Source organism: Oryctolagus cuniculus, chromosome 6, assembly GCF_964237555.1.
Source record: "Oryctolagus cuniculus chromosome 6, mOryCun1.1, whole genome shotgun sequence".
Lineage (NCBI taxonomy): Eukaryota > Metazoa > Chordata > Mammalia > Lagomorpha > Leporidae > Oryctolagus > Oryctolagus cuniculus.
In genome coordinates, this window is record NC_091437.1 from 184,570 (window position 1) to 211,285 (window position 26,716).

The following is a 26,716-nucleotide window of genomic DNA, read 5'->3' on the forward strand; positions in this document are numbered from 1 at the left end:
TGCCTTGGGGACAAAACCCCAACTGCACGGCTCCCTTGGGACACCAGGAAGTGGGGAGTGGTCAGCCTTCTCTGACTGTGCAGCCAGGCCTCTCCCCACACCAGGCAGCAAGGCTTGGGGCCGGGAGCCGCAGGGTCCCCAGGGCTCAGTCTGAGGCCGGCATCTCCAGGAGCCTGCTCAGCTCAGGGACAGGACCAGGGTGGGGTCTCCGGCTTGGGTCTTCCCTGCTCCAGCCACAAGGGTGACCTCAGCAAGCCACTCTCCCTCTCTGTTCTTCGCTGCCGTGTGGCGTCTAACACAGAAATGATTGCCTTTGGAAGGTCCGGGTCTGGAGCGCTGGAGCTGGAGCAGAGGCTGCCTTCCCCCGGCCCCCGCCCCTCCCCGTGCCGGGCCGTGTGCTCTCTTCCCCGTGCGTGTCAGAGACAAGCGGAGGGGCCTATCCTTGGGCCGCAGGCAGGGCCAACTCTTCCCGGCGTGACCAGAGAGCGCCCATCGGGCCGCTCTCCCTAGGCCAGGTCACGCGCTCCCCGGTCTTGCGCACCGGCCAAGACTCTCCAGCAGCGCAGATCGTGGCTGAGCAAGGTCTGGTCGAAGACAGAGGAGCCAGGGGCGGCCAACACTGCCCCTGCACGGTGACGGGACACGACAGAGGAGCCAAGCCATCTTGGGGCCGAGACGCAAGTGCTCAGAAAGCAGGAGCGCCAATGCGAGGCAGACCGCGCGTCCCACGGAGAGTACAGGGCGGGCGCCGCGCGAACCCCGCGGGTGCCAACTGACCGTGCAGTCCCGGGCCCCAGCTGGCCCGCTCCACCCACGCACTCCGGCACTGGAGCACACCTGGACACGCCACCCGAGCGCGCCGCGCACCCCGCGCACCTGCAGCAGCTCGAGCGCACCCGCGCACCCACGGCCTCACGAGGGGCCGGCGCCGCCGCCGCCGCAGTTCTAGCTCCCCAGCCCCGCCCCGCCCCGCCCGGGCGCTGGCCCGGGCCCCGGCGGGCGCCCCCCGCAGCGGTGCCCCGCCCCTGCCGCCCCGCGCCGCCCCGGGCCTCGGCCCGCCGCCGGGCTGCCGGCCCACCTGGCGCAGCGCCGCCCTCGGAGCCCGCACTGCCGCGCACTGCCGCGCACCCGCGGCCGCAGCAGCCGCAGCTCCCAGGGCCCAGCCCTCACGGGCGCCCGCGCTCTCAGGCGGACTTCGGCCTTGCGCGCTCTCGCGCGCGGCGATGGCTCCGCTGGGATACTTCTTGCTGCTGTGCAGCTTGAGGCCGGCGCTGGGCAGCTACCCCATCTGGTGGTGAGTGAGCCTCCCCGGGGCCCCCAGGGCGGCCGTCCCCTCGGGAGTCTGCACCCACGGGCAACGGACCGATGCCTTCCACGGCGGCGCCTGGGACTCGGGTGGTTGAGCTTCCGGGGACATCGACTCCCGGAGCCCGTGGAGGGGGTCGGGCAGGGTCCCGGCCAACCCTGGCGTCGGGCAGGGAGAGGCGGGCAAGCTATGTTCACATCTTGCGCTGGGCGAGAGCGGAGGGCAGGCGGCGGCCGCGCGCGGAGACGGAGGCTCGCGGGGACTGTGCTTGGTGGCTGCATCTCTCCCCCCCACCCCCACGCCCTAAAACAAAGTCGCTGAGACAAGACCCAGCTCGGCGGCGCGGTTACGTAAAGGCGACCCGGGCCCGGGCGCACTAGGCAGTCCCAGCGTGGGGACCCCGGGGCCTCTCCCGGAGCGCCGGCCCGCAGCTGCCTGCGGGCGGGGGTGTCGCGTCGGGTTAGAGCGAGCGGCCCGCACTGGGGAACCCACTGCCCGGCACCTTGTGGTCAGATCCTCGCCAAACCCAAGCGCCTCCCGGTCACACATCCCGGGAGAGAGGGGAACCGAGGGACCCTTCCTCAGGGCGCGTCATTCCGCAGAGCCTGGGTCACTGAGCCAGGATCCTCCGGCCCTTGGACGCCCACGGTGCGGAAATGCGGGTGCCCGAGGGCGGGGGCGCGCGGCTAGAGACCCGAGGTGGAGAGAGGCTTCCCTGCCCGGGAACCCGCTCCGACGGCTCGCCTGGAATTATAATAATTACGCCGAGGGGAAGGGGGAAGCCCGAGCGAGCGAAGTACATCTAATCCGATAATAATTTTTCTCTCCGAGACGGTTCAGGAGCTGGGGAGCCGGGTCTGAGGCGCGGGGCGGGGCGGGGCGGGGCGAGGGACAGCCCCGGCCCAGCATGGGGCCTGGGAGAGGTGGCGGGGTCCGCAGGGACTCCTGGTGCGCTCTGGCTCCCTCCGCACGTACGGCTCCCGGCTCCCGGCGCTTCCCCGAGCGGGCGCGCCCTGGGGCGCAGGCCCTGAAGCGCATGCCGCCGGCCACAGGGAGCTGGGACTGCTCGCCCGAGGGCGCCCCGGGAGCTGCCCCATCCCGCGCCAGGCTTCTAATTAGGACCCGCCGCCGCCTGCAAGGCGCTGAAGGGCGCACCCCTTCCCCGCGCTACTCCTAAGCAAGGGCCCGGCCGCTGCACCTGGCCACCCCGCGCCCCGGCATCTGCGGTCCGCAGCCTCACCCAGCTCCCCACGCGCAAACACTACTCTTATCATCTGGGCCGTCCGCGTCCTGTGTCTGGGCCTCTCAGGGGCATGCGCGCCCTCTAGGGCAGGGGGCAGCCCTTGGCCCCAGGGCAAAGGGGCACAGGGAGCCCCCAGGACTGCAGGGATGTGGCTAGGACCCTGTCTCACCTCCTCCTCCGCGGCGCCTTTGTTCTCGGTGGGACTCCACACTTTGCGATTCTCTGCTTCCTGAGGAACCCCTTGGGGAGGTTCCCCTGGGGACACCAAGACTCCCACCTCCAGCCCTCTTTGCCTAAGGGGGGGGGGCACTCGTCTGGTGAGGAGGGGGCTCACGGAAAGAAAGGAACAGCGCCTTGGGGGGAGGGGCGCCTGCAATCGGAGGAGGGCCTCGGGTGAGGGCTCCTGGTTTCGCTCACCCTCCCCAGGTAGGCATCCCCCTGGGAGGAAGGAGGTGCTCCTGACCGCGCTGGGTTAGCCCCGGCTGCGGCAGAGCAGAGACCCAGCCTGGGAGACCTCTCTCTAAGTTGCCACCTGTCCTCACCCCTGGCTGGGTGGTCTGCTTTACCCTCCCTCCCTAAAGGGAAGTGGGGGGGGGGGGCGGGCTGCCTTCCAGCCCTGCCCCTCGCACCTTGCATAGGAAAGAGAAAGTGACTTCAACCTGGGAACCTCTGTTCACCTGGAGAAACCAAGCCGGAAAGCAGCCCAGCCCAGCTCTGGGTGGAGTGGCCCGAGGTGTCTAGGTGTCCGGAATGCCAGGACCACCAGGAACATCTCTAATCCGTGGTGGCACGGCAGACCCCAGGTCCACTCTAAAGGCAGAGGGGTCCCGAGTGGGCCACTCTTGCGCATGCCCCTCCCCCCACACCCTTGTCCAGACTGAGTTCTCTTCTTGTGGAATTGGAATGAATGACAGAGACTGTGGGCGCAGAAGACTGGCCTGGCTTGGTGGCACCGGCTCCCTCCTGCCCCAGCCTCCGCCAAGGGCTTCTCGGGATGTCCCTGTGTCTCCCAGCAGGCCCTAGGGGTCAGCCAGGGTCCGAGCCCACAGGGGCCAAGCACTCCATCCCTCTGTTCCTTGCACTGTCTTCATCCCTAGTCCTCAGCCCATCCCGTTCCTCGGGCCCCACACCCTCTCAGCAGCCTGGACTCATTGCTTGCAGTGGCCGATACCCTGGCTGTCCTCAGAGGCGGGGTGAGGTCCTTTATGTTCCAAGAGTCCCACCCTGGCCCCCTTTCCCTCTGGGAACCTTCTCACCAGCCCCTCTAGTGCCCTCTGGACTGTGGGCTCCACGAGCACCCAGGCAGAGCCATCAAGTGCAATGGTCACTCAGTGTGCAGCCCGTGTCCAGCCTTCTCCCTGGCCATGGACTGTCAACAGCCTGAGACAGGCTGAGCCAGGACAGAAGCCCATCAGTGACCCCTACTTCTGCAGGGCCAGCCCCAGATCCCTCTCAGCTCCCCTTCCCACACACCTTCCAGGAAGCCAGTGCTCAGCCCTTGCCCCCTGCTGCCCCAAAGGCTGGTTCAGCTGTCACCTGCCTCCTAGTCTGCACAGCCCCTGGCCAAGGTTGCCCCCAGGGGGCTCATCACATGGAGTCTTCACTGTCCTCACATGGCAGTGAAGGATGGGGGGCCACAGGTCTCACCACATGCCCACGGACCATGGGGTGAGTGAAGTAGGTGCCCATGGGGTTGAGGCACAGACGGAGGGGAGAGTTCCGGTTGGGATGTACAGGCACATGGAGGTACTGGAGACTTTGTGATAGGTGAGTGGTCAGCTGCAGCATGGAGAAGAGGTGGAGATGGGAAGGGGACATCTGGGCAGGGACAGGCGGCCCTTGGAGACCCAGGAAGTTGAACAGGTGTCTGAGCTTCTCAGGCAGCCAGTTGCACCTCTGCTAGTTCCTGCAAGGGAGCCTTCTCCTTCCTCCTTGTCTTCTCCCTGCACCTGTATCTGCCTCTCCCTGTCTCTCTCCATCTCCCTCTGCCTCTCTGCACCCCCCAAAGCCTGGGGGTGACTAGCAGGTGAAACTTGCAGATGAGAGAATGGGACTCCAGGCTGACCTCCCCCCCCCCCCCAGCAGTGCTGTCAGCTTGAGGAGTTCGGGGGCAGCCCTGCCTCCTGCAGCTTTCCTCAGGGCACTGTCACAAGTGACCACAGCCAGACCACCCGTCTCAAATCACCGGGATCCGGGGCCCGGACCAGCCACACAGTCCCCCACCTGGCGTCCTCAGCCTGCTGGCCCATCCATGTTATCAGACTCGTTGCCTTGACTCCCTTTTAAGTGTGTTACGTTCATGTGGCAGAGAGCACAGGATGCGTCCACAAGCACCTGCTGGCCACTTTTTCCCTGGGGGGAAAGTGGGGCCACAGCCCACCTCTGAGCACTGGGTTGCCTGCCATGAAGCACAGGCAGACCTGGGGGAAGTGATTGGTGGCCTCGGGGCCTGAAGGTGCCGTGGCACTTCCTGCGCCCAGGCCTCCCTGGGAGGGGTTTCGGCCCCAGCGGGAGATTTCACATTTGCCCCGTCTGAGAAGGAAGGGGAAGGAGCTGCTGCTGCTGCCCACTTCGTGGCATGACTGGTGGTTGGAGGAGGCTCAGACTCCGTGTGGCTCCACAGGCACTGGGAGCAGAGGCTGCAGGTGGCAGGGAGGCAGATTTGACACAGGGTGGGCAAGAGTTCCTAAGAAGGTGAGCTGCCAGAAACAAGCTCGAGAAAGGGGGCTGGGCTGTGGGTGCAGACAGGGCCAGGGCTCCGTGGTCCCCAACTCTGTGAGCTACTCCAGGGTGAGCTGAGACCCTGGACCTGAGCTGTGTGATGGAGGAGGTGCAGATCCCGTGCAGAGTGGGCCAGGTGTGGCTGTGTCTCACTGACCATGGGACCTTTTGGAAACGTGTCCGTGGCACCCCCAGCACCTGGGCACGGCTTTCAGTGAGTGGACATCACCATTCTGCCTCCTTTCTGGCATCTCCAGAGTCGCCTGTTGCTAAGCAGTGAGGCTGGGGTGGACGGACTCTTGCCTGTGAGAACCGGAGCGTCATGGTGTGAGGATGAAGCTTGCTGTCTCTGCAAGTCCCCTCCTCACCCTCAAGGAGGTCCCAGCCCTGAGCCTGGGGCATGTGGCAGCCTCTGCCTCAGTCTCCCTCCTGGCCTCTCAGGTGACACTCTGCCCGTGTCTCACCCGTTGGCACGTCCACATTCCTTCCCAGGGAAACGTGCCGCTGCCGCCCAGGGAGGCTGGCAAATGCCTGGCCGCGGGCACGGGGCCTCCCCGCCTGCCGGGACTCGCCCAAAGTATGTGTCGGTAATCCTGGCCCTGCGGGCAGCACCAGGCGCTGCTGGGAGGGCTCCCGGCAGGGATGGGGAGCCCGGGGCGGGGACGCCTCTGGCCCTAGCTGGGAAGAGAAAGCGGAACCTTGGGGGCAGCCCCATTCCAGAGGGGACAGACTGTCCCGGTTGGCTGGGGGCCGCCCACCCCCAGGGGCCACTGGTCTGAGGATGGGACCCTCACGCCCCTCCATGAAAAGGCCCTGACCCTAGCAGCACGGAGGTGCCCAGGCCTCGCTGTACCTGCAGAGACCGCGGCTCAGCCAGGGTCCTCCATAGTGCTCCGCCTTCCCAAGGCGCTGGCTCTGGGCGGCCCTCTTCCTCACGGCCAGGGAGGTGGCTGACAGGGCTGGGGGCATCCGGTGCCTCCTTGAGGTGCCCTGTCCACTGACACGCCCAGGTGGCACTGAATGACCCCCAGCCAGGCAGTGACCACTGCGCATCCACTCCTCACCGTGCTCTCGCAGCCTCAGGCAGAGCCGACCTCGATGGATGGGGAACAGGCCTGGGAGGGGGCGCCGCTGGAGCTCCCCGCAGACCCCTGCCTGTAACCAGAGTCCCCCAGGACTTCTGCGTGACCACTCTGGGTCTGTCGGCTTCAACCACAAGGAGAGAGGTGCCGAGACGTGGCACCTCTTGCTGGGGCCTGGCAGGCGGGCTGGGTGGCTGCACGAGGCGAGGGTGTCACGAAGCCCCTCCCCTTGCCCCAAGCCGCTGTCCACAGGGAGCGGCCAGCATCAGCATCGTATGGCCACGCACAAAGACGATGAAATTCACACGGGACCAAACAGAAGCTGGAGGCCCTCGGCTCGGCCGGGCTGGGCTGGCCGGCCGCCCGCCTCCTTCCTCCCCTGCAAGTCACAGCCAGCGCCTCTGCTACAGCCCTGGCCAGGTGCCCGGCCTTTCGGCAGGAGGAGGGGAGGAGGGGGAGAAAAACCATTAGTGCTCGTGGGCTGCAGGCGTGGCTCACATGGCCACGGCCACGACTGACACTGTGAGGACAGGGACAGGCAGAGTGCAAGGCAATGGCTTCCCTGACAAATGGGCTGTGCACACAGAATGAAGCTGGGGCCTGGAGACACACGAGGGGGAGAGCAGTCCCTTGGGGTGAGTTCTGCACCCTGCAGTCCTTCTGGGGTCCTCTCGACGGCTGCCTTGTGGTGACACAAGCTCCACGGTGCACACCTGCGGTGCAGGAGGCTTCTCCCAGCTGGGCCGGGGGAAAGGCAGGGTGACAGGTGGGGATGCCCCATCCTGGGGGCTGGAGGGGCTGGAGTTCGGTGTCACACTCCTCCCAATCGCATCCTCCCATGGAGCTGGCGGGGAGGGCAGGTGTGGGCAGGTACGTGCCACGAGGGTGGTCTCTCGACCTCTCCCATGGACCCCGCAGCACGGCCTGGATCTCGCCATGCCCAGGACAGAGGAACCCAGGTGTGAATGTGAAATGACCAGATGCCTCCCCGATCTGGGCCAAAGACAGGGCTACGGCCTGAGCCCCGGCACCCTGGCCCCTTCAGCAAATGACCCCAAGGCAGGCCCCTCGGGACACAGGAGGACGGGTGGCAGACCTCATACTAGGGACCCCAGCAGGTGCTCAGGGCTGGCACCTGGGGCATAATTAGGGCAGTGCCCACTCAGGCCAGGAGCCATCCCAACCACCTTCCCAGCACCTGATGCCACGGCCCAGCCTCTTCTGGGGCTCCAGCTCCTGGGAGGCTGTCGGGACCTGCCGTGGAGAGCAGGTGCAGTAACCAAGGGCCTCCCAGTTCAGCCGGGGGACAGGGGTGAGGCTTGAAGGTGGGGGGGCTCCACCACATCCCCCCTGTGACCACGCCATGTCAGCAGCAGGGCTGCAGTAGGCATGGTTGGTACTGGACGGGCTCACAAGTGTCCCCTCGCTCATCCTGGTGTTTAGTGCATTTTGAGGGCCTTGTAGGGTATTGGAAAAGGGAGTCCCTGGGAGGCAGATGTGCCAGGACCTCTGTGCTGCTCCAGGAGGGCTCTGGACTGTCTGGCTTAGGTTTTGTGGGCCTGTGTGCGGGTCATCGCTGGGCTTCCACAGGTGACAAGGCAGGTGGGGCCAGCTGAGGGGCTGAGTGGTTGGCAGGCGGCATGCCGGAGCTGGGGCGTGCAGGAGAAAGGCACCTGGGTGCAGGCAGAGGTGCAAACCCCACAGAGACCCCCTCTGCAGGTGCCCCAGTGAGCAGCACAGGGAGGCAGCTTCTGTTAGCGCTCAGGGACAGAGGGGTCCTCCCAGCACCCAGCTCGGGTCGGGCTTGGGGTGGGCTCAGCTGCATACGCCGCTTGAGGCTCATGGGAAACACCTCTGCCCTTTGAGGCCAGGTTGTCCAGCGCCATTCCCTCAGGCACTGTCCAGCTGTGGCCAGGATCAGTCACAGCGGTCCGGGGACGCCGTGACCTGAGGGCAGCAGTTAGCTCCCTCCAGCTGAAAACTTGCAGAGGCCCGGCAGCCTCCAACCTCCAGCGTCTCCCGCAGGCAGCCGTGCACCAGACGCGGGGTGGGGGTGCAGGTCTGTGAAGCCAGTGTTCGTTTGGCATCATGTTTTAGGTGTCCTGAGAACTGGGCCCTGGAGAGACGCGTCCCCCAGGATGGGGACCTGGCGCCCCATTCTTTCCTGGTGAGACCCCCCGACAGGCCATGCTGCCATCCTCGGAGGCCCACTTGGGCCGTGCAGCCGTGGGTCTCCCCCAGAGCCCCCAGGCCAGAGCCTCGCCTCTTAGAAGGGCTTCGCAGGCGCCGCCTGCTGGAGCCTCGCGTTCTCCCTGCCTGCGACGTCTGAATCCGAGGGCTCTGCCGGGAGGTGTGGGACAGGGCACGTCTGCGGTGGGCCCCGTCCCCCACCCCTCCAGGGGCCACACTGCCCAGCTACTCAAGGAGCTCCAGGCGTCCCGGGGCCCCGGGAAAGCAAGAGAAGCCCCAGGCACTCCAGGTCTCTGGATTCGAGCACGAGGGAGCCAGTCAGGGCTGGCGGGGGCCGGAGCAGCTGGAGCAGCTGGCGCTGCCGCCTGCGCCGCCGCCGGGGAGGTGCGAGCCGGGGCCTGCCCGGAGCCTGAGCAGGCTGAGCTGACTCAGCAGCCCGCGCAGGGAGTCCCCGACACTGTCCCCGCCAGGTGAGGCAGGCAGGGGGCCAGCGGCCCCGGCTCTGGGCTGTCCGAGGAGGCTTCAGGCTGCCCGGTGTCCAGCAAGGAGCGGCCAGGCTCGGTCTCAGCAGAGTCCTCTGCTCTGCGCGTCTCCGGTCTCCCCAGTGTGGAAAAGCCCGGTCCAGCAGGCAGACCCTTCGCATCCACCGGAAAAGTCCGCGGGGCTCACACAGACGCACAGGGACCACCTGCCAGCGCCCCAGTCCTCTACCCAGCCCCACGCACACGGCCACCGGCTCTGCGCCCTCCGCACGTGGGCATGCGCGTCACTCCCCTGCGCCCTGAGCACGTGGGCAGGCGCGTCGCTCCCAGAGCCCCCACCACGTGGGCAGATACGTCACTTCCGCCACGCCCTCAGCACGTGGGCATGCGTGTAGCTCCCCTGCGCCCTCGGCACGTGGGCATATATGTCACTTCCGCCGCACCCTCAGCATGTGGGCAGGCGCGTCGCTCCCGGAGCCCCCATCACGTGGGCATATACGTCACGCTCCTGCGCCCTCAGCACGTGGGCAGGCGCGTCGCTGCTTTGCTCCGCATATCGAGGATAACACCGCGAGGAGCGGCGCCGCGTGGCCCGGTGGAAGCAAAGGTTCCCGCCCGTAGGGCACTGGCGGGCACCTGCTGGAAGCCACGTTGGCCCTGGGCAGCTGAGCAGTGGCCCGCAGCCTCGCAGGGCCTTGCTGGAGCTCCTCGAGACTCTGAGGTGCCGCAGACAGTTTCATGGCCACCTCCGCCCTTTCTCCGCTGAGGAAGAGGGGGTTTGGGGAGCTGACAAGGGCCCTGGACACCGGGTGCCCCAGGCGCCGTGTGCTGGAGCAGCACGAGGCCCTCCCATGTGCGGTGAGTGTCAAGTCAGGGCCAGCGCTCACGGGAGGCTGCTGGGTGGAGGGCAAGCAGAGGCCTGGCAGCCGTCACCCCCACCGTCAGGCATGCGGGGGAGGCCTGGGGGCCCGCTCTGCGGCGTTCACTCGCTTCTGGGCGCTGGGCCCCTGGGCTGGTCTCTCCTGTCCCGGAGGCTGCTGATCGCAGCTGCGGGGCCGCAGGTGTCCCCCGGGAACGGAACTGTGCCCTCCTTGGGCCAGGTCTCACAGCTTCCAACCGCAGGCGGCTGTCCAGGCTGTCCCCAGAATCACCAGGACCCAGGCAGGGGACGCCAGCCCCTGGACCCCACAGACGCCTGCAGCTGCTGCGGTGGGTGATTGGGGGGCCCGCACTGGGGGGCCTTGGTCCTGTCGCTCAATGGAGACAGACGGAGGCAGGGCCCTGCCAGCCCAGGGCCGCAGGTCGCATCTGCTGTGCCCCCTGTGTCCATGCGTCCCCTGTGCACAGTCAGCTGGGTGTGGACGCACGAGGAGCGAGAGCGTGAGCACGCAGGCGCCCACTTGTGGACAAGCGAACATCCGGGGAGGAGCTGGCGGTCCCGGCCACCCCATCAGCTATGTCCCGGTGCCTCCCACCTTGCACACTGGGTCGGAGTCTCCAGAGTGGGGTTCAGCAGCGGGTCTACCAGGAGAGGGGGTGCGATGTGGTCCCCACCCCAGAAGCCTCCCAGGGCTGACCTGTTCCCATCTGCCCCAGGGTCTACCTGAGGCCCCTTAGCGGCCACCACCCACCCTGCCTTCGGGAGCCCAGTGTCCATGGGGCCCCTGCAGCCAGACAGCAGGGATGGGCTCTGGCCGCCTCACGCAGCAGCTGCTGGAGTGTTGTGTTTGGAGCTACCTCGAGGGTGCAGGGTAGGGCAGGTTTCCTTACAAGGGAGCTGTCTGCTCCCCAGGGGAAGGCTGGCCTCCGCAGATTTCGCACGTGTGGCGTCCCGGGCCTGCAGCACTGACCCTCGTCCCTCCTCCCCAGGTCCCTGGCCGTCGGGCCGCAGCACTCCTCGCTGGGCACGCATCCCGTGCTGTGTGCCAGCATCCCCGGCCTGGTGCCCAAGCAGCTGCGCTTCTGCAGGAACTACGTGGAGATCATGCCCAGCGTGGCGGAGGGCGTGCGGCTGGCCGTCCAGGAGTGTCAGCACCAGTTCCGCGGCCGCCGCTGGAACTGCACCACCGTCGACAGCCTGGCCATCTTCGGCCCTGTGCTGGACAGAGGTAGGCGGGGCCGGGGGTGGGGGGACAGCTGCTTGTTCAAGGCCCCATGGGAGGGCTTTGGGCAGGTCCGCCACAGCACAATCACCTGGGGCCTTGTGGGCTGTGTCCCTTCCCTGTCGTGGGCAGACAGGAGGGACAGAGACAGAGGCAGACAGATGACAGAGATGGAGGGAAGCAGACGTAAAGACAGATAAGTAACAGCACACAAGGTGCAAGCTTAGCGCCTTCGTTTAAAATCCGGGAGAGTTGTGTTCTGTGGTCTTTGTGTGGATCCAGCAGCTCCTGGGATGCTGGAAACGTGCGTTCCTCACCTCGATCCACTCCCAGAATGCCCTGCTCCTCCTGAAAAGGCTCAGGGCTGCTGTGTGCCCTGCAGTGGCCGCTGCACGCTGCCCTGCGGGAGCGCCTACCCCTGCCCCTCCTGGATGCAGGGTCCGCTCCTCTGGCTGAGCCACCCCTCCTGGATGCGGGGTCCTCTCTGGCTGAGCCGCCCTTCCTGGACACTGCTCCTCTCTGGCTGAGCCGCACTTCCTGGACACTGCTCCTCTCTCACTGAACACCCTGCCTTCTGGCTCACCCCCACTGCAGCGGCCTTCTCATGAGTGAGTCCTCCACAAGTGCGAACCCGGGTGCCCATGCGGGTCCTCTGAAGCTGTGGCTCCCACTGCTTGGATGCTGTTGATGAGCATTTGCTGGGATGCTTGCTTTCGGTTCCTATGGGGCTTGCACCTGGAGGCAGAGTTGCTGGGTCCTGTGGCGATTCTGTGGTGTTTGGAGGCATAGTCCCATTTCCTGCAGTGCCTGCCTTGTTTTGCATCCCGACCTGCAGCTGCATCTGTGCAGTTTCCCGTTCCTCCACGTCCCCACAACACTTGTGGGTCCTGCTCCTTTGGCCACCACAAAGGCTGGGAGCTGGCGACTTGGCCTGGTTTTGTCTGCACGTCGTATGGCTGACGTGATGTGCTATCTCTGGAGAAGGAGTCTCGGTGTCTGTCTGTCTGCTGTGAATGGAGGAGGAGGAACCTCAGGTCGTCTGTCTGTCTGCTGTGTCTGGTGGAGGAGGAATCTCAGCTCGTCAGTCTATCTGCTGGATCTGGTGGAGGAGGAGTCTTGGTCGTCTGTATCTGCTGTGTCTGGTGGAGGAGGAGTCTCAGGTCATCTGTCTGGTGTGTCTGGTGGAGGAGGAATCTCAGGTCATCTGTCTGGTGTGTCTGGTGGAGGAGGAATCTCAGGTCATCTGTCTGGTGTGTCTGGTGGAGGAGTCTCAGGTCGTCTGTCTGGTGTGTCTGGTGGAGGAGTCTCAGGTCATCTGTCTGTCTGCTGTGTCTGGTGGAGGAGGAGTCTTGGTCGTCTTTCTGTCTGCTGTGCTGTGACTGGTGGAGGAGGAGTCTCAGGTCATCAGTCTGTCTGCAGGATCTGGTGAAGGAGGAGTCTCAAGTCGTCTGTCTGCTGTGTCTGGTGGAGGAGGAGTCTCAGGTCATCTGTCTGTCTGTCTGCTGTGTCTGGTGGAGGAGGAGTCTCAGGTCGTCTGTCTGTCTGCTGTGCTGTGTCTGGTGGAGGAGTGCTGCTGTGGATTTGTTCCTGAGAGGAAGAGGTGGTGAGGGCAAGAGGCACGGAGTCACCCCACATACCCACCACACAGATCCTGGGAGTCCGGTGAAAGCAGGCCTGAGGCCAGCAGCCTGTAGACTCGTTTATATCAGTTGCTTCAGCAGCTTATGTAGCCAAGGCAGCCAGTCTGGTCAAGGGGCGGTCTATGCCCGAACCAATCACAGCCTGTTGCCAGGCAGTTTCTGTTGCTAGCGGCCATCTTGGCATGACCTCATTCCACCACAGAGGAGGAGTTGGTCCTCTGTCTGTCTGTCTGCTGTGTCTGGTGGAGGAAGAGTCTCGGTTGTCTACTGTGGTGTGTGACTGGAGGAGGAGTCTGGGTCGTCTGTCTGCTGTGGTGTGTGACTAGAGGAGGAGTCTTGGGTGTCTGTCCGCTGTGCTGGATCCCTCTGTCTCTTTGGACACCAATCCCTGCTCAGGTGTTTGACTGGCAAACATTCACTGCCTCGTGGCAGTTGTCTTTTCTCTTAGGTGATTGGGTAGGGTTTTTTTTTTTTTCTTTAAGAGTTATTTATTTGAAAGAGAGGGTTTCCATTTGCTGGTTTTTTCTGCAAATGGCCACAACAGTCAAACTGAGGCAAGCAAAGCCAGGAGCCCAGAATGCCATCTGGGTCTCCCACATGGCTGGCAGGGGTCCAGTCTTCTGCTGCCTTCCCAGGCCATAAGCAGGGGCTGGATCAGAAGTGGAGCAGGCTGGCGCCACGGCTCAATAGGCTAATCCTCTGCCTTGTGGCGCCAGCACACCGGGTTTTAGTCCCGGTCGGGATTCTGTCCCGGTTGCCCCTCTTCCAGTCCAGCTCTCTGCTGTGGCCCAAGTGGTTGGGCCCTGCACCCGCATGGGAGACCAAGAGAAGCACCTGGCTCCCGGCTTTGGATCAGCATGGTAAGCCGGCCGCAGCAGCCATTGGAGGGTAAACCAACGGTAAAGGAAGACCTTTCTCTGTCTCTCTCTCTCTCACTGTCCACTCTGCCTGTCAAAAATTAAAAAAAAAAAAAAAGAAGTGGAGCAGCACCCATGGGATGACAGAGCTGCAGGTGGCGATGTAACCCCTGCGCCACAGCACCAGCCCCTGACTGGGTTTGTGCACAGAAGTCCTATGCTGTGATCAAGCTCAGTTCATCCAGATGTCCTAGGAAGACAGCAGCCTCATCTGAGTCCCACACCGGCCTTTTGTTCCCAGAGTGTGACGTTCTGTCTCACGCATTCAGGTATTGGATCTGTGCAGAGGCAATCTGCAGTTGGCAAGATAGGGGTCCAGCTGTGTCCTTTTCTGCCCATGGTGTCCATTGTTCCAGGGCCTTCTCCTCCTCTAGAATGGGCATGGCTCCCTCCCCAAAATCTGCTTGCCACAGGCGAGCTGGGCTGTTCCTGGCCCTCAGCTCCTCTCATCAGCCTGTGTGCCAGCCCTGCTACCCATGCCACTCCTGGGGTTCTTGTAGCTCTGTGGTGAGTGTGAAACCAGCCAAGGGGAGTGTCCAGCATTGGTCAGGTTGGGTGGCCATGGCTGTGGCACTTTGCTCCACGTGCAAGGGCAGTGACTCACTTTTGATCTTGTGTCTTTAAACTGCTTAATTCACTAGTTCTGGGAAGTTGTGTGTTTCCTGTAGAATCTTTTTTTTATTATTATTTTTTGACCGGCAGAGTGGACAGTGAGAGAGAGAGACAGAGAGAAAGGTCTTCCTTTGCCGTTGGTTCACCCTCCAATGGCCGCCTCGGCTGGTGCGCTGCGGCCGGTGCATTGCGCTGATCAGGAGCCAGGTGCTTCTCTTGGTCTCCCATGGGGTGCAGGGCCCAAGCACTTGGGCCATCCTCCACTGCACTCCCTGGCCACAGCAGAGAGCTGGCCTGGAAGAGGGGCAACCGGGACAGAATCCGGCGCCCCGACCGTGACTAGAACCTGGTGTGCCGGCGCTGCAAGGTGGAGGATTAACCTATTGAGCCACGGCGCCGGCTTTGTAGAATCTTCTACCTGTAGTGCCATCTTATTTGGGAATATACAGTGTTGCTACTTTTTTTAGGGGCCATCACCGTGTCATAGTCGGCTAAGCCTCCGCCTGTGGTGCCAGCATCCCATATGGGTGCCAGCAATTCATGTACTGACTGCGTCTCCAATCCAGCTCCCTGCTAATGTGCCTGGGAGAGCAGCAGAAGATGGTCCCAAGTCCTTGGGCCCTGCACCCACGTGGGAGACTCAGAAGAAGCTCCTGGCTTCAGATTGGTGCAGCTCCAACATTGCGGCCATTTGGAGAGTGAACCAGAGGACGAAAGATCTCTGTGTTTCTCTGCCTCTTTCTCTTATTCTGCCTCTCAAATAAATAAATAAAATCCTTCAAAAATATGTATTTATTTGAAAGGGGCAGTTACAGAGAGAGACCTTCTGTAGAGAGCTGGATCGGAAGTGGAGCAGCTAAACTGAACTGGTGCCCATTTGGGCACTTTACCTGCTGCCCACAGCACTGGACCTGCTCTTTCTGATCGGACACTTTTCATTTCTTGTCTTCAGCTAATTCCTCTGGCTGGGCCCTCGGTGCACACTGAGCACAGGTGGCCTGGGTGGGCCTTTGCCGCAGGCTTTGGGTTTTCCACAGGTGCCTGAGTCTCAATGAACAGCTTGCTGAGCTGCCTCAGCCCTGGCAGAGTTCCGAGTCAGGTGAAACATAGGCTTTGGCCCAGACAGGTCCACACAGCTCCTGGGGTGCGGTCCACCCACCCTGAGGAGGCTGCTCTCTGTCTTCCAGATATCCTGGGACTGTGAGGCTGGGGCGTGGCTTCCTGGCAGATGCTGGTCACCACTTCCGAGAGATGCAACCCCATGTCCTGCTTTTGCCCACTGCAGTCAGAGCTTCCCTGGGTTCCTGTGTGGGACACACTGAGCTCTCTGGCGCCCCCAGACCACCCTGGGAGAGCAGCCTGGAGCTGGGATATGCATGCTGTGGCGGCTTAGAGAAGTGCCGTCCACACCAGGGTGTGCTCCCTCGGTGCCGTCCGCACCTGGGTGTGCTGTCTCAGTAATACCGTCCGTGCCTGGGTGTGCTGTCTCGGTAGTGCCATCCGCACCAGAGTATGCTGCCTTGGTGCCGTCCTCACCAGAGTGTGCTGCCTCGGTGCTGTCCGTACCAGGGTGTGCTGTCTCGGTGCCGTCCTCACCAGGGTGTGCTGCCTCAGTGCCGTCCTCACCAGGGTGTGCTGGCTCGGTGCTGTCCTCACCAGGGTGTGCTGTCTCGGTGCCGTCCTCACCAGGGTGTGCTGTCTCGGTGCCGTCCTCACCAGGGTGTGCTGCCTCAGTGCCGTCCTCACCAGGGTGTGCTGCCTCGGTGCCGTCCTCACCAGGGTGTGCTGACTCGGTGCCGTCCTCACCAGGGTGTGCCGCCTCGGTGCCGTCCTCACCAGGGTGTGCCGCCTCGGTGCCGTCCTCACCAGGGTGTGCTGCCTCGGTGCCGTCCTCACCACGGTGTGCTGCCTCGGTGCTGTCCTCACCAGGGTGTGCTGCCTCGGTGCCGTCCTCACCAGAGTGTGCTGCCTCGGTGCCGTCCTCACCAGGGTGTGCTGCCTCGGTGCCGTCCTCACCAGGGTGTGCTGCCTCGGTGCCGTCCTCACCAGGGTGTGCTGTCTCGGTGCCGTCCTCACCAGAGTGTGCTGTCTCGGTGCCGTCCTCACCAGGGTGTGCTACCTTGGTGCTGTCCTCACCAGGGTGTGCTGACTCGGTGCTGTCCTCACCAGGGTGTGCTGCCTCGGTGCCGTCCATGCCAGGGTGTGCTGTCTCGGTGCCGTCCTCCCCAGGGTGTGCTGCCTCGGTGCCGTCCACTCCAGGGTGTGCTGCCTCGGTGCCGTCCTCACCAGGGTGTGCTGCCTCGGTGCCGTCCTCACCAGGGTGTGCTGTCTCGGTGCCGTCCTCACCAGGGTGTGCTGCCTCGGTGCCGTCCTCACCAGGGTGTGCTGCCTCGGTGCCGTCCTCACCAGGGTGTGCTGCCTCGGTGCCGTCCTCACCAGGGTGTGCTGACTCGGTGCCGTCCTCACCAGGGTGTGCTGCCTCGGTGCCGTCCTCACCAGGGTGTGCTGCCTCGGTGCTGTCCTCACCAGGGTGTGCTGCCTCAGTGCTGTCCTCACCAGGGTGTGCTGCCTCGGTGCCGTCCTCACCAGGGTGTGCTGCCTCGGTGCTGTCCTCACCAGGGTGTGCTGCCTCGGTGCCGTCCTCACCAGGGTGTGCTGCCTCGGTGCCGTCCTCACCAGGGTGTGCCGACTCGGTGCCGTCCTCACCAGGGTGTGCCGCCTCGGTGCCGTCCTCACCAGGGTGTGCCGCCTCGGTGCCGTCCTCACCAGGGTGTGCTGTCTCGGTGCCGTCCTCACCAGGGTGTGCTGCCTCGGTGCCGTCCTCACCAGGGTGTGCTGCCTCGGTGCCGTCCTCACCAGGGTGTGCTGCCTCGGTGCCGTCCTCACCAGGGTGTGCTGTCTCGGTGCCGTCCTCACCAGAGTGTGCTGTCTCGGTGCCGTCCTCACCAGGGTGTGCTGCCTCGGTGCCGTCCTCACCAGGGTGTGCTGCCTCGGTGCCGTCCTCACCAGGGTGTGCTGCCTCGGTGCCGTCCTCACCAGGGTGTGCTGACTCGGTGCCGTCCTCACCAGGGTGTGCTGCCTCGGTGCTGTCCTCACCAGGGTGTGCTGCCTCGGTGCCGTCCTCACCAGGGTGTGCTGTCTCGGTGCCGTCCACGCCAGGGTGTGCTGTCTCGGTGCCGTCCATACCAGGGTGTGCTGTCTCGGTGCCGTCCTCACCAGGGTGTGCTGCCTTGGTGCCGTCTTCACCAGGGTGTGCTGCCTCGGTGCCGTCCACGCCAGAGTGTGTTGTCTCTGTGCTGTCCTCACCTGGGTGTGCTGTCTTGCTGCCATCCGCGCCAGGGTGTGCTGTCTCGGTAATGCCATCTGTGCCTGGATGTGCTGTCTTGGTAATGCCATCCACGCTTGGGTATGCTGTCTTGGTGCCATCCGTGCCAGGGTGTGCTGTCTTAGTATTACCGTCTGTGCCTGGGTATGCTGTCTCGGTAGTGCCATCCGTACCAGAGTATGCTGCCTCAGTGCTGTCCGTACCAGGGTGTGCTGCCTCGGTGCCGTCCTCACCAGGGTGTGCTGCCTCGGTGCCGTCCACTCCAGGGTGTGCTGTCTCGGTGCTGTCCACGCCAGGGTGTGCTGCCTCGGTGCCATCCACTCCAGGGTGTGCTGTCACGGTGCCGTCCATGCCAGGGTGTGCTGTCTCAGTGCCGTCCTCACCAGGGTGTGCTGCCTCGGTGCCGTCCACTCCAGGGTGTGCTGTCTCGGTGCTGTCCACGCCTGGGTGTGCTGTCTCGGTGCTGTCCACACCAGGGTGTGCTGCCTCAATGCCTTCCACACCAGGGTGTGCTGCCTCAGTCTGCTCTCTGGCTCTAACAGGGGTCTCATGGAGTGCCTGGTTGTGGAGGGTCGAGAGGCGGTGCTGGCATCTGCTCAGCCACAGTGAATGCCTGAGACAGGGAGGCTGACCATTCAGCACAGCTCCCTCATGGCCCCACGTGCCCACCAGCACTCTGGGGACCATGCCCCCAGTGGGTTTCAGCAGATGCAAGCCACAGCCTAGCTGAGGCCACATGGCAACTCACCTGTCCACACACTTGCTTCTCTTCTGACATTGTCGTCTTGGAATGGGCACCATACCTTCTGTTCTCATGCCAACAGACTTGGGGTCCCTGGCAAGTTCCCCCTTGGGCTGCTGTTCTGGCACTCCCTGCAGAGACCGTGGTTCTGCCCAAGGCCCGTGCCCCTCCAGGGATCTCTGCTCTCTCGGGCCCCCAACCCTAGCCTTCCTCTCTCCCTACACTGTGGTCTGAAAGTCTGTGTCCCCCAAACCATGGACTGAGCCTGCACCCTCGGGATGCTGTGTCAGCGGGCAGAGGGGCCTCAGGTCCCTCAGATGAGAGGCTCACTAGGGGCAGAAAGCAGCATGGAGAGTGTACCTCGGAGCCCAACACGAGAAGGACGTTCTTAGCGGGCAGGAGCTGGGGCTGAGGGGGCTCTTGTGTACCTCCTGGAACCCTGAGTGTGAGCATGGAGAGTGGCTACAGCCTGCCACCCCGAGAGCTGGCCAGAGCACTGCATGAGACTCTGCACAGAGGGGATGGGGCCCAGGGTGGTGTGGCTCATCACACCCACCCAGTGCGAGTGGAGCAGTGTGCACACATGGTGCCCGTGTGCAGATATGCTGTGTGTGCACAGGTGTAGTTGTCACCCACATGGTGGCCTGTCGTGGGGTAGGGTAGGGAGGCCCAGAGCCAGGATCTAGTGCCCAGCTGAGAAGGAAACACGAGAATTTTGTGAAGAAGCAGGGAGGACGGCAGCAGCCCTGGGGGTGGAGGAACTCGTTGGGGAACCCCTGAGGGACGCGCTCACTTCCCAGAGGCCCCACTACCACGTGGAGGTCCTGAGGGGTCACTGCCACCGTCATCACCTCCCTGCCTCCACGAGCGGTAGGAGGCCCCTCCCTGTTCACAGGGAGGGTGACCGCTCCCCTCCCACCGGGATCCACTGGCAGCACACGGGAGCATGCTGGCACACCGGCTTGAGGCAGGCTCAGTGCTTCGAGGTGGAGCCTGGGGGCATCCCATGCCCAGTACTTTCTTTAAAAAAAAAAAAGTGTTAACTTCCAAGGGCCCAAACAGGATCACTGCTCTTCTCATAAATGTCACTTTTTTAACAATTTTTTAATTTTTTTGAAGAGTTATTTATTTGAAAGGTGGAGTTGCAGAGAGGGAGAAGCAGAGGCAGAGAGAGAAGTCTTCCATCGGCTAGTTCATTCCCCAAATGGCTGCAGCCTCTGGAGCTGGGCCAGACTGAAGTCAGGAGCCAGGAGCTTCTTCCTGGTCTGCGCATGGATGCAGGGGCCCAAGAACTTGGGCCATCTTCGGCTGTTTTGCCAGGTGTCTTAGCTGGAGTTGCATTGGAAGTGGAGCAACAGGGACTTGAACTGACGCCCATATGAGATGGTAGCACCCCAGATGGTGGCCCTACCCACCCGGCCACAGCACTGGCCCCAGGCCTGTGGCTTGCTGAGGTTTGAATGTTGCATTGTGTGGATAAAGCACTTTGCATCTGTCTTGTTGCCCCTGCTGGGCTGTTGCTGAAGGTGCTGCTCTCCTGTGGGCGCACACATCACACCTCAAGTGCACACCTGGGGATGGGGCTGCTGGGCTTGCTATCCCGTGGCCATTGTCCAGGGCTCCCATTCCCCTGCCCCCACTGCTCCATCACCTCCCAGCTGCCCTGGGTGGGGGTCTTCGCCCTTCCCTGATGCCCAGGGGTGGTCGACGACCCCTCGTGTGTTCCTCTCTCAGAAATGCCTGTGCACCTTATTGGGCTGCTTATCTTTTTGTGGTTGAGCTGTGAGTTCTCTATCTGGTCTGCATACTGGTCTCTTAGGAAACAGATGGTTGGCAAATGTTGCCTTGTCTCGTTCTTTGATTCTCTGACGGCACCCTAGGAAGCACAGGTAAGGAAATCTAGCTCATCTACTTGTTCTTTGCTTGCCCCTTGGGCCCAGCCCCAGCTCAGGAAAATTTGTTTTTTTGTAAAAAAACAATGCTATCTTTTAATTTCATTTGCCACAAACTTTTATTTTTATTTATTTGAATGTCAGAAAGAGATTGACAGAGATCTTCTATGTGCTGGTTCACTTCTCCAAATGTCTGTAACAGCCAGGACTGGGCCAGGCCAAAGCCAGGAGCCAGGAGCTCCATCCAGGTCTCCCACGTGTGTGGCAGGGACCCAAGTACCAGAGCCCTCACTGCTGCCTTCCAGGGTGCATCAGCAGGAAGCTGGAATTGGGAGCAGTCAGGATTTGTACCAGGCCCTCAGAAGTGTGATGTGAGATGGGGTGGGTCTTCAGTGTCTCTCAGTGGTATTTTGTAGTTTTCCGTGTACATTGTCTTGCATTTTGTTTTGTTAAATTCATTTCTTTTTTAAAAAAAGATTTATTTATTTTGAAAGCCAGATTTACAGAGAGGCAGAGATAGAAAGAGAGGTCTTCCATCCACTGGTTCACTCCCCAAATGGCCACAACAGTTGGGGCTGGGCTGATCAGGAGGCAGGAGCTTCTTCCAGGTCTCACACATGGGTGAAGAGGCCCAAGGACTTAGGTCACTGCTGCTGCTTTCCCAGGCATACTAGTAGGAATTGCATTGGAAGTGGAGCAGTGGGGACTTGAACTGGAGTCCATGTGGGATGCTGGCACCGTAGGCGGTGGCTCTACTCACTACGCCACAGCCCCAGCACGCTGTTAAATTCATTTCTAAGTATTTTACTCTTTTTTATGTGGGTATAAGTGAGTTATTTTCTTGCTGACATGTAAGAATGCAACTGATCTTTAATAGGGCCTTTGTACTCTGTAGCCTGGCCCAAATCTTCTTTGTTTTAATGGATTTTTTTGGTGCCTCCTTTGGCCTTTCCACGAAGGCACCTTTATTCCTTTTTCTTGCTCAGTGGCCCGTGCTGAACAGCAGCGTAAAAGTGGACATCGCAGCGGCCTCCCTCATCTCTGGGGCAGTGGCCGGCCTGCACTACTGCAGGTGCTTCGGAGCCGTCTGGTGACTGTCAGTCATCAGTTTCAGGAATCTGTCAGCACAGCACTGGAGTAGGTCCTCCTTGTATTTTGTGCAGATGCTGGTCTTCACAAGGCCCAGGCACAGTCCACAGCCATTGCTCAGTTTCTGGGCCCGCTCCCCAAGGCTGCGCACACCCCAGGGAGATCCAGACACCACCTAGAATGAGAGCTGGACCCTCAGGGATGGTCCACAGGCCAGGTGTGTGATCTCCCCTGGACTCTGCCCTCTGGGTAGCAGAGGCTCTGGCACAGGAGTTGCTCCCCAAGGGGGTACTGGGGGAGTGATTGGGAGACGGTGCATGCTTTGGGGGGGGTATAGAAGTGTGTACCTAGGGGGGATAGAAGTGTGTAAGGGGGGGACAGAAGTGTGTTCCTGGTGTGGGGGACAGAAGTGTGTAGGTGGGGGGACAGAGGTGTGTGCCTGGGGGGACAGAAGTGTGTGCCTATTGGGAACAGAAGTTGTGCCTGGGGGGATAGAAGTGTGTAGCTTGGTGGGGGGGGGAGGTGTGTGCCTGGATGGGGATAGAGTTGTGTCTGGGGGGGACAGAAGTATGGGGGCCCAGGGGGACTTCCCAGGGGAGGGGCGCTTGGCTGACTCTTGAGGCTTTTTTCCCCTCCTCCCTAACACATCTTAGTTCTCTCCAGGCACACGGAAGCCAGCTGCCCCCAGGGCTGGTAGCCTTGCTCTGAAGGTGAGGAGGAGCTGGGGTCCCCAGGCAGAGGTCTGGCCATCCTGAAGCAAGCCTGGGGGGCTGGAGGGAGGGGCCTGGCTCCTCTGCACTTGCCTCTCCTGGCCTGGAAGCTGCTGGTGGGGGGCGGGGGTGTGTGTGCCTGTTGGCCTCCCCCACAGTCCCCCCAACCTGCTCTCTGCTCTCCTCCTGAATAAGATCTCTGAACCCCACCCCCACCCCCACCTGGTTTAAATAGGGAAGGGGAAGCCCTGGGCCAGATCCCTGGTGGCTGGGAGAGGAAGGAGCCAGCCAGGTGCCCTAGAGAGGGGCCAGCTTGGGAGGCCATTGTGGAGGCCCGGGCTGCCTGCTGACTGTGCTCACAAGTAATCAATCTGATTGGATTAGGGTCAGGGCGACCCTAATCGTGTCAAAGGTCACCTAGCATTGTGGCAGGGACTGTGGGGTGCCTGGCCACCCCTGCTGAGGGGGCCTCCTTGAATGGCGTTTAACACCACCCAGCCAGCTATGAGAGAGGGCCAGCTCCTAATGTGTGCATGTGTGTGTGCACAGTGCATCACATGTGCAGGTGTGCTTGTGCGTGTCCACGTATGAATGTGTGTAGGTGGGCATGCCTGTGTGCACACGTGTGCAGCTTGTGTATAGGGCATGTGAAGAGATGAAGGAAGGAGCAAGTGCCCACATCTCCTGTTCCGGCCCCTCCACACCTGTCTGTCCGGCCTGAGACGGGTTGGGCCACAGAAGCTGAGCCCTCTGCTCTTGGATGCCAAGGCATCAGGACTGTTCAGCCCGCTGGGGCAGAAAGCATGTCAGGCATCTCAAGTACTGGGACCTGGGGCAGGCACGCACCCCCCTCTCTTGACCCCTGGCCAGGTGAAGTGGGCAGGGCAGCCTGTTTGAGGAAGGCCCCTAGCATGGCAGCTGGAAATTCAGGGGACGAGCCTGGGATAAGGTGGAGGGGATGTGCCATGGGGGTAACCCAGAGGCCAGGGGTTACCTCACCTCAGAGTGAGGTCCAGAGCCAGGGGCCCAGTGCCTAGCGCTGCCAGCCCGCTGTAGCAGCTGTCTGGGGAATCCAAGTGTGGGTTTGCTGCTGGCAGCCCCTACTGAGCCCTCCCCTTGCGGGGAGGAGAGGTGGAGCCTGCATCCCTGCTGGTCCCCAGGGGTCTGCCGGGCTGGGTGCCTGGTGGTCAGAGGCCGGGTGGCTCCCCTCATTGTGGGCCAGCAGTCTGGACTGTGCCCTGGGCCAGTCCTGGACAAGCCCCCTGTCCCTGAACTCCCTCCATGGGGGAGCACCACCGTAGGCCCACTGCTCCTCTGGGGTGGTCGCCCACCGCCCTGCCTGTCCGCAGCCTGCATTGGAGTCGGCAGCATCCCCAGACCCAGGTTGCGACCCCGGCCCCCTCGGAACGTGCTGCCCGGGGATGGCTGGCGCGGGGCCTCGGGCTGCGGGGGAGGGCGGCCGCGCCCCGCCGCGCCGGCTCAGAGCACAATGTCCCCGCGACGACGACAAGATTAAGCCCGGGGAGGAGCGGCCCCGCGCCGCGGTTCACACGCCCTTCGCCGTGGGCGCCGCGCAGCTGAATGGGATGGCGCCCGCAGCCGGGCGCGCATACCTCGGGGTTGCCATGACGGGCGGCCGGCCGGGCCGCGCCGGCGGGGCCTTTGTCGCCTAACGCGGCGTGACGGCGGCGCACAAAGCCGGTTCCCGCGCCGCCGCGCTCGGGCGTGCCGCTCGCCCGCCGGGGCCGGCCTTTGTGCGCCTTGATGACCGCGGGCTGCCGGCGCCCCGCTGGCCGCGAAAGGAAGGACGCAGCGGCCTTAGCTGGGAGCCCGCGTGGTGTGCTGGCCGCTGGGGCCGCAGCTCGACAGTGGGCAGGCTGGGGGCAGTGGGTGGGCCGAGGGCCAGGGAGTGCTGGGAGCTGGCCCGCCGAGCAAGCTGTGCTGGGGGCAGAGGGTGCCCCCTGCTTTCCAGGGTGGGAATGAGAGGGCCCACAAGGGCTCAGCAGAGCCTCCCTGGGAGCAAGGGGGCAGTAGAGTAGGATCCAGGGCTTTCCCCAGGGTCTGGGAGTTGTCCGCCCCTGGCCTGCATGACCCTGACAGTGCTGGGGGCGTTGGGCCAGGTGATAAGAACTGCCCAGGGCAAGACAGCCTCAGAATCCAGGGGCTAGTGCAGGGTGCAAGGATGACCCTAATGACTGTGGCCGGGCAGTTCTCCCCAGGGGCTAGCCTGGGTGAGCCCACTGCAGGAGGACTGTCCTCCTCCCAAGGAGCCTGATCTCAGTGTCCTGTGGCCACACTGGAGTGACAGTCCCCATCCCGGTGACTTCCCCTCCCCTGGCTGCCTAGGCTCCCCAGCCCACACAGGAGTCCCCTGGGGCTCAGGAGCACCCCTCAAGCCCAGGCCTTCACTGTCCTCTCACCCAGAGCTAGCGCAGGATGGGCAGCCTCCCTCCCCATGCGGCTGCAGCCATTCTGGAGAGGAAAGGGTCTGTTCTTGTTGCTGGGCAGCCTGGGGCTGCTGGCCGCACCTCGCTGAGCCTTCTTCCTTCTGGCTGGGGTCTCGTGGGTAAGTAGAGACTCGCCTGGACCTGTGCTCCCCACTGCTGCCCCAGCCCAGAACAGTGTCCAGGCTGTGTTTGCTCTCAGACCCTTTATATAAAAATGTTTGTTTTATTTTCATCTACTTCAAATGAAGGGAGAGTGAGAGATCTTCTGTCTGCTGGTTCACTTCCCAAATGGCTGCAGTGGCCAGGAGCCAGGAACTTCATCTACTTCTCACACATGTGTGGTAGGACCCAGGCACTTGGGCCATCATCTGCTGCCTTCCCAGGATGCTTTAGCGGGATAGTGGACCAGAAGCAAAGGAGGCAAAATTTGAACCAGTGCACCAGCGTGGAACGCGGGTATCCAAGCAGTGGTTTAACCCACTGCTCCGCAGGGCCTCCCCGGACCTAACTTCTGAGTGCACACGGTCCCTGCCAAGTGGCACTGGGGGTGGTCTCCCCGTGAGAAAGTCAGATCCACTGGGATGGAGGCTGTGACCCTTCCTTCCTTCCTTTTAAATACTTACTTGGAAAAGCAGAGTGATGGAGGTCTTCCATCCATTGATGGATCCCCAAGTGGCCGCAGTAGCTGGGACTGGTTCAGGCCAGAGTCAAGAGCCAGGGGTGCAGGTACTGGGCCGTCCTCTGCCGCTTTTGAAGGCCCATTAGCAAGAAGCTGGGTCAGAAGTACGAAGCAGAGCAGTGACAGTGGGCACGGGTGTACAGTGACAGCTTATGTGGGTGCCTCATCCATTGCTCAGCCATTGCCTGCCAGGTTTTCCCATGGCTGGTCAGTATCTTGGGGACCTGCTTAGGGGCCTGTGGGTTCAGGTGTAAAACAGACCCTGTGCTTGAACACGCCACCTTGTGCTTTCCTGGTCCATGGTCTTGTCCCTGACCCTCCTCTTGTGACCTCACTCGCAGGGGTTTCCGGCCTGGTGGTCTGAACTTCTTTGTGGATACCTCTTGCCTCCATCTGCCTGAGCCAGTTGAATGCCAGCCTCCTCAGCTGGCCGTGGCTGATGCAGCCCTGCTCTGGCTGCCAGGACTTTATCGGGAAGGAACTCCACTTTCCCACTTGACAAAAGGAGAAACAGGCCTGTGGGAGGGGGAGGGTTATCCTCAGCAAAAAGCCTGAGGGCTGCCCCCCAAGTGTCTGAGTGGTGATGAGCAGAGCTCTCCCTGCAAGCTTAGGCCTCAGCACCCCCACTTCCCACTCACCCGTCCCCTCCCCTGTCTCAGTGGTGATAAGCAGGGCTCTCCAAGCCCTTGTACTGGGCAGGGCAGGGGCGAGGCCGAGAGTGTCTGGGCCCCAGGCTCTCCTCTTAGCTCTCAGGGTCTGCTCGGAAGCCAGAGAAGGGCAGGGTGGGAGGTGCTGGCTGGGAGCACACACCTGGCAGGCCTGCCCGTGAGACCTGCTTAGCCCAGCCTTCCAGGCATCTGGGTCAGGAAGACCAGCCCCAGGAGCCCCCAGCCCAAGCAGCAGGGAGGGAAGCCAAGCTCTGAAGGGTGAGGAAGCAGGGATCTGAGCCCAGCACCAGGTGGGGGAGGCTGGCCCAGGCCTTTAAAGATGAGACAAGGGCAAGGGGTTTCTGTGTGCAGGGCCAGGTCTGTGTCCAGCCCACACTGGTGCTGTCCACTCAGGTCTTCTGGGCCCAGCAAAAGGCCGCCTCAGGCCTGCTTGTCAATTGAAGAGTTGTATTAGGGAAGCAAAGTGGGGTCTGCCAGGGGAACTGTCCTGGGTGCATCCAGGGTGCACAGCAGGGCAGGCGTCAGTCCCTGCAGAGGCAGGGCTCCACCCACCCAGAGCAGACCCTGCCCCCACACTGGGCTCCTGCCCTTTCCTCTGACCCCACAAGCATTTAGAGGTCAGGCTCAGTGCTCCTGGGCAACAAAACAGTTCCTGCTCCAGGGAGCCTTGGGCTGGGGAGGGAATCACATGGGCGGGTCCTCTCGGTGGAGGAGCAGCCTGGAGCAAGAGGAGCCCTCAGCAGGGCTTGAGGGAAGCCAATGGCTGCTGCCCAGCAGAGCTGGTGGGGCCTTGGTGGGTGCAGCATGAGTGGGGGACGGAGTCCTCCAGGGTCAGGTGGGAGGCTCTCAGAGGAGGACAGGGGAGAACT

The 26,716-nt window shown here is 62.7% G+C and overlaps 1 protein-coding gene across 3 annotated transcripts in view; it reads left to right on the top strand.

Annotated features, from left to right (window-relative positions):
• The first annotated feature begins 1,059 nt into the window (after positions 1-1,059).
• The window catches only part of WNT3A (Wnt family member 3A), a 33,924-nt gene continuing 8,267 nt past the window's right edge, over positions 1,060-26,716 (top strand). Inside the window, exons 1-2 of one of the 3 annotated variants that reach the window (XM_002723853.5) lie at positions 1,060-1,294; positions 10,894-11,132. In XM_002723853.5, the coding sequence (XP_002723899.2) occupies positions 1,224-1,294; positions 10,894-11,132 (310 nt within the window). In that variant the 5' untranslated portion in view covers positions 1,060-1,223. Of the gene's footprint in view, positions 1,295-9,291; positions 9,883-10,893; positions 11,133-21,999; positions 24,620-26,716 lie in introns of those variants that run through there. The other 2 variants (XM_070075932.1, XM_070075931.1) reach the window with 2 other exon arrangements.